At 39.0% G+C, this 6821-nt stretch overlaps 1 protein-coding gene across 5 annotated transcripts in view; it reads right to left on the reverse strand.

Annotated features, from left to right (window-relative positions):
- Nucleotides 1-6587, reverse strand: part of uggt2 (UDP-glucose glycoprotein glucosyltransferase 2) — a 44493-nt gene extending 37906 nt beyond the window's left edge. For 2 of the 5 annotated variants that reach the window (XM_030427967.1, XM_030427965.1), the window contains exons 1-9: nt 6272-6587; nt 5696-5849; nt 4378-4460; nt 4134-4264; nt 2345-2457; nt 1970-2147; nt 892-988; nt 738-810; nt 484-584 (exon numbers count right to left, since the gene is read on the reverse strand). In XM_030427967.1, coding sequence (XP_030283827.1) covers nt 484-584; nt 738-810; nt 892-988; nt 1970-2147; nt 2345-2457; nt 4134-4264; nt 4378-4460; nt 5696-5823 — 904 coding nt within the window. In that variant the 5' untranslated portion in view covers nt 5824-5849; nt 6272-6587. The remainder of the gene's footprint in view (nt 1-483; nt 585-737; nt 811-891; nt 989-1969; nt 2148-2344; nt 2458-4133; nt 4265-4377; nt 4461-5695; nt 5850-6271) is intronic. The other 3 variants (XM_030427966.1, XM_030427968.1, XM_030427969.1) reach the window with 3 other exon arrangements.
- Between the last annotated feature and the right edge of the window lie 234 nt (nt 6588-6821).

Consider the following 6821-nt stretch of genomic DNA (forward strand, 5'->3'; position numbering starts at 1 on the left):
TTTCTCTCACCAACGGGCTCCAAACGCAGATTCAACACGCTCAATCGGACCAAAAAGCTGCTGACAAGGGTCAACTTGTGCCAACGCGCAGGACAAACCATAACAATTATGGTAATAGACGTTCACTGATGGCCCCCACATTGGTGTGCCGGGAACACTAAACACAATATTACATTAAAAGATAGTTGTGTTTTTGCCACACGCTCCCCATACGCCATGTTGCTAGCTATAACTGAAGTAGCATTGTTGACAAAACCTCACCCAAGGAAGAGACACTTGGCTACATTTCTCTATTGGTCTGTTCAAACCAATAGGTTTGTGAAGTTTAGAAAAAGAAGTTTGGAAAATACTGTACAGGGATCTTGATGATCTGTCTGAAAATGATTATGGATGCTTTCCAGATTCAGATCTAGATCTTGAATCTTCAATTCACCTATCACTGCATCTCAACTGTATAGATTAACCGAAAAATGTCATTGATACCTTGCATTTCCCACACTTTGAGAGGGGCCATGTCATTGGTACTCTCTAGGAGATGTCTGCGAAGATCAGTGAGTTGCTCCTGGATTTCAGGGTGAGATTTCCTGAAGGTAAAGAAAAAAGGAAGATACAAGTATAATGCACTGATTTCTATTTCTCCTTTAGTTATACACGCACAGGACGCCTGGCAGCAATAGAAGAAAATACTAGCAATTAAAAACGCATTGCATTTAGAATGTTTAAGTTACGCTACTCACTTCAATGTTCCAAACAGGAATCCTTGAACTTCATCGTCATTCTCATCCTCTGCATTTGTAGCTGCCTTTGAATCTACAATTCAAAGGATTTGTGTTTCATTGCTTTGGACACAGCAAGGTTCAGCACAGAATGTTTGAAAAGTCACCAACTGACCTGTTACTTTGGTGTCATCCACAGCTTTGTATTCTGTGCTTTTGATAGCCAACTCAACAGCATACCCAGATAAAAGCATTTTTTGAGGCTTTGGCTGCTGCAAACAGTGACAAAGAGACAAATGGCTTAAATGCAAATCACTGTGGAGTTTCATCTACATGTGCATCACTCTTTAAAATACTGTGATAATAATATGATACATCCCATGGATGATGCTTCCTATCAATTCAGATACACTATATGGCCAGAATGATGTAGACACAGCCTCTTATGTGTAGGTTCCCAGTTTACCTGATACCAGAATAGAAACTTCAATACAGTACTAGTACAAAAGCAACAATACTCAATACCCCTTTCACCCCACAGCATACCAGCACACAACAACACATTTATCATAATGCTCAACTCTGCGCAGCCTTGGGTTAGCTTTGTTACTTTTAATACGACTGAATGAAGATATGTTATGGTTTTAAATGTGTGGTATCAATATCTGATACTTTTGACAACCTTACTACATGGTCAGAAGAAAGGTAAAAATCCATAACGCATTTTACCGTTGGGAACAAAAAGCACATGGACTGCCACATGTGGCAGCAGACTTGCTGACATTCAACCTTGACAGGAATGTCAACCAGACTCAAAGCACTGTCTCAGTCTTTCACAGGCACAATCAGAAGATTTTTACACCCACACTCTTGCTTTTCTTCAAGAAATCACCTTTTACTCAATCAAATGCATCTTTTTCTCAGTTAGATCCCTTTTAAATCTAACCAAATACTTTGATTTAAAAGTGGAGGTCTAAGAGGGAATAAGCTATATTAGGTTTTGGCTGCACAGGCAATACGTCAGGAGAATACATTCTTTTATTGGTTCTGATGTTTTCATGGGATTTGTTGACAATATGAAAACTATAGTGTAACACAACCTCCATTCTTTAAAACCTCTTTTAACACAGACACAAGTGAGATTACAAGATAATGTATTCACTGAGAGGTATGGAAAATCACATTTATTTAATAAAAGCAATTTAATCAGTGGAAAATCAATTTTAAATGGCTGCAAACGCATCACTACTCACCGCTAAAAAATGCCGCAGCACATAAATAAGTGTGCCGTCTTGCGCCTTCTCCGACAGCACCTTATGAAAAGTGGTGAACTTCTTGGTCCCAATCTCAGCATATAGGATCACAACAGGCACATCTGTTTTATTGACCCCTGGATATGTGTGATCATTCTTGTACAAATACGGTTTTGGCCTGCAAACATTTGGAAAAGCTGTTAAAGACATTTCCGAAATAAAATGATTTGTTTTCATTTTTACTCACAGAAATAATGCAGTCAAGCATCAAAGAATTCAATTTTAAGAACAAAGTAACTGTGCTAATTTTTCATCTTGTTTACTTTTACAGATTGAGTTTATCCTCAAGAGGAAGTCCATTCCGTTCTGTGTTACCTGCCTGCAGCTGCCTTTAGCAGCTTCTTGATCTCCTTGGTACTGCAGCTATGTTGACCATGAATGGAGACAAAGGCAGGGCAAGCCTCAGGCGGAGGCTCATCACTAGCTATCTGTTAAGAGCAGGAGGGAGAAAATGTTCTTTAACACACCGGCGACAACATGATGGGCCAAAGTTAATCATAGTTAAATCAGTTTTGGGATTGATTTATTCTCAACACTCTCCAGCATTCACCACAGCAATTTACAGTGTGCGGCACAACACTTCATTTCACCAGCAAAAGGCCATTACTCACTCAGATGTTTAACACATTTTAAAATTAGAGAAATTCATCAACCAGTGCATCACTGTCACCCAGATGAAATTTTCTCCTCATCATCACTGAAACCATGACAATCGGAAAAGGCTGAGGAACTGTGTACACAGAGTGCACTGAAAATGAAAGAGTCACCCATTATTACAATCAAATTTAATCTACAGTCAACTAAGTACTGTGCATTTAAAACTCATGTAATTAAACACCATTTTCAAGAGAAACGGTTTTATCGATCTCTCAAAAAACACCTTTCATGTATTTCCTCTTCTTACAGAATGCAAATAACAGTAATATACAATTGAATATCCAAAAGCTAAAACTGTTATTGCATTCTATATTAAAGACCAAAGAATCCAACAAATTCAGGTAAATTAGTTACATCTGTTGAGACAAAAAATATGAAATTTACTTTGCAATCACACTCTCCGTCCACTCTCAGTGTTCATTGTGTCACTTTGGGAACAATATGTTTGGCCTCTGCAGTAATGTTCTCTCACAAAGCAATGCTTCCCTGTTCCCTCTGTCCACCTTTCCCTTACCAAAGCTTCATGAATTTTTACACCTCCTCCTCTGGCATGAGCAAGATGTTGTTACTCTATTTTTACTCCATGTTTCATATGCAGGAAATGTGGTACCAACCAGTCTTTGTAGTGTAACTGGTTTAAGAAATTATATTCGATGAGTTGCACCTGCAAAACTACACCCATACTACAGAGTGGGTTAAATAAACTTATATTAAGATCGTAAATCTAAATTCTTTTTGGAAATGGATTTCATTATTTAGTGCTGACTATAAAAGGCTGTTAGACTTAATTCAAGGAAATCTCACAGATCAGATCAGATTCAGCATGCTTTCGGCCAGCACTTGTTTCAAATGTCTTATATAATGCTAATTAAGGATTCATTCTTTAATTTAGGATGCCCACTAGAATATTTTTGCATGCTCTGATGTGCTCCATTCAGCCTCTGTCGGAGGGCTCTTTTTTAGTGCCGTGTCTTTAAGGCTTGCCAACTTGAAAGCCCAGTTAAGACAGGTCATCTCTCACAAGCCTGAGCAGGTTCCACCCACCGTGTTTCCACCTTAGAGTTGATGGTGTTTTGCAATCAATTCTGATCACCGACACAAACTTTGTCACTGGATCAATAACAAATAATTAATCTTTCGCATTTTAATTCTATGAGAAACCACAGAGAAATACAGGTACTGTTGTGAGAAAATTAGTTATTGATGTGGAGTATTTCACAAGGTAGTTTGAGAATAATGATGGTCATTTAAAGATTGTGCCTGTGCAATTGAGAAAAACGGTTTGAAAAGCAGTCAGGCATGCAGGACACCCTGGATGAAGATTAGGGTAAACAGACAATGTAACCGCCTCCAACAAGAAGGAGACCTGGCTCTCCTGTTATATACCCAGGCTGCTTTTAGAAGATTTTAGAACAGTTAAAATCACAGTATTTGGATCACAACATACCTGTTGAGATGCATGGACAGCTGGTGAGTATGACCGTAGGGCCAGAGCAAATTTGAGGAGATTAAGTTGAAGATCTGTGAGAAACTGGCCGGCCTTCTTAAGGATCAAGTTGTAGTACGAGCGCACAGACTCTGTGAGACACATGAACATTATGATAATGATGCGATTTAGAAGAGAAGCTCATCTGTTGTGAGGCAAGATTATCTTAAGTCTATTTTGATAGAACCAATTACAAACAACATACCTCCTTGCTTGTATACAGTGAGCTCTTTCACAGTGTCAACAAACTGCCAGAATTTCTCATTCCCATCTTCTCCGATAAACTCGCTACACAAAAGAAAAATGAAAGCATAGTGAGCATTAGTCAGAAACACAGCATGTATCTAAGTAACCATTTTCTGACTACGCACCATGTTATCATTTTCTTATTTTCTGGTAAAATGTATGCCTCATGTCTTAGTTCCATGTCTTAGCATTAAACAGACTTTACAGGCAAGCAGTAGGTTATAATTGCAAAAAGAATATTCTAACACACACAAGAAAAAATTTCAAATTACATCATAAAAAGACATTTATACATTGTTAGTTTTTTAAAACTGTTAAGAACAAAGGAACTGTACGCTGCTTTTCAAGACCATTATGTATACTTAAGTTACGGCTGACTTATGAGCCCTTATTTCCAAAATTGTTGTGTTTTTTGTAATCATTTTTATGATGAATATCAATTTAAGAGCTCATTCTTTCCAATGGATATACAATTTAGTTGACATTACAATCTTCAGATGTTCTTTGCCACTACAATATGAAGCAACTTCAACTGTGAAGAGAACAGTACTACATGTTCAAACAATTCTGTATTAAGCGCCAGAATCGTAGCTACAGTCCAATTGAGGACTTTGAGTTCATGTGTTTTTAATGGGAACATGAATGCTTGAACAACATTCATCGAGTTCACATGTGACAATTAAAAATCTACACATGCTGGCTGTTCTATAGGCTGACTACAGGATTGTATAGACTCAATATATCGGACTGGACTATTTTTAAACCAAATAAGGAAAAGGTTGCAAGCAAACTCCTGCACACTGTCTAAGTTGTAAAGTGACATTTGTTTTCAACTTTTCAGTACTGGTCTAGTTGCATTTATTTGCTGTGCTACAGTGCTAGACTACTACCCACAGGTTGGAAGTTAGACACTGTGCAGGTGGTTTTTTTTTTTTTTTGTTTTTTTACTTTTGGTCTACCAATGCCTCTCCTACGCAACTGGCTCATGATTTTTTTTTTTTTTTTTTTTTATGTTTTAAATTTAAAAAACAATGAAAAAAGGGATCCAGTGTCCCGGAATCTTAGTCCTGGTAGTGTGCAGACGGCATTCAAACACCCAACATGTTGTGAAATGTGCAGAAAATAACAAATCAATAGCCTAAATAAACAAAATCTATGTGTGAGTAGGTGTTTGGGTTGCTTAGGTGACCCATGCCCTCAACATCAAAATCCTAGCTACAACCCTGATAGTTGCAAACTCGTCAGAGTGCCAGATACACATGTCCGGGGATGAGTACCTTGTCTCCAGGAGGAACGGCGTCATGCTCCACTTTGCTTTCAAACTGGCAGTGACGCCTTTGGGTGCTGATCTGACATTGTGTATGTTCAGCAGCAGCAGCAGTGACAGCACAATAATGTTCCTCATCTTCCCCGGCGCGACGTAACATGAACCTACAGCAGCGGGGAGCAAAAAACACGAGCAGTCAGCACTGTTCCTCTAGCTTTAAAGATCTGCCAGTCAGTGCCACGTAGTTGCTCTCAATTAACTAAAACCACAACACACAGACGTCTGATAAAAACTCTCAAAAACTCAGAGTAACGTTAAACAGTTGAAGAAGATGCTGGATACATGAGCAAAACACGTTAGCAATGCATACTTGTATAACAATGTACGGTCGAAAGGGGTCAGACTGAAAGTTAACTTAACGTTAGCTGTGGCACAAAAGTAAACAGTCTTGTCGTGAAAGAAAGCGCAACGCTAGCGTCCGCAAATATCGCTAAGTACAACAAATGGAGCGTACAGTAGTAGTGCAGTGTACATTACAAAAATATGAGCAGGGGTCACTCTGTTGCCAATAATATATCTCTCTCACCCCGTTAGTGATGCTGCTGACCGCTTCCATACAAAGCAAAGGGTTTCAGGTAGGTATTTTAGGCAGCAGCGGCTAACGACCCGTTTAGCTAGCAAGTTGCCGGGTTAGCTGTGTATTGTGGTGGCTCGAGCTGACCGTTACTCGCGTCTGAAACTACGTTTAAATAAAATGTCAACCCTGGCGTCTGGTTGTTTTTAGGCACGATTTGTAATTACATTTACGTGGACACAGTTAGTGACACTCGGTGTAACGTTTTAGGAAAAAAATAAAACCCAAAGGTAAAGTCGAAATTTATTCGGGCGCAGCGGCAGACAGCTAAAGAGGCAGAAGCTGGAGCTCAAACGTTTTTCCACGAAACACCGGAGCATGTTGGAGCTGCGTTGTGTAGTCGAGGAGGGATGTGTGTGTCAAAGTGAAAGTGTGCAGCCAGACATCTCAATAAAATATTTATTAAGATCAGATCAGATGAGCTTAATATAAGCCTTTATTGATCCCAAGAGGAAAATTAATCTGTTGTAGTAGCAACAAAGGGGCAGAAATGGGTACACTA

The sequence above is a fragment of the Sparus aurata genome, chromosome 9 (genome assembly GCF_900880675.1).
Source record: "Sparus aurata chromosome 9, fSpaAur1.1, whole genome shotgun sequence".
NCBI lineage: Eukaryota > Metazoa > Chordata > Actinopteri > Spariformes > Sparidae > Sparus > Sparus aurata.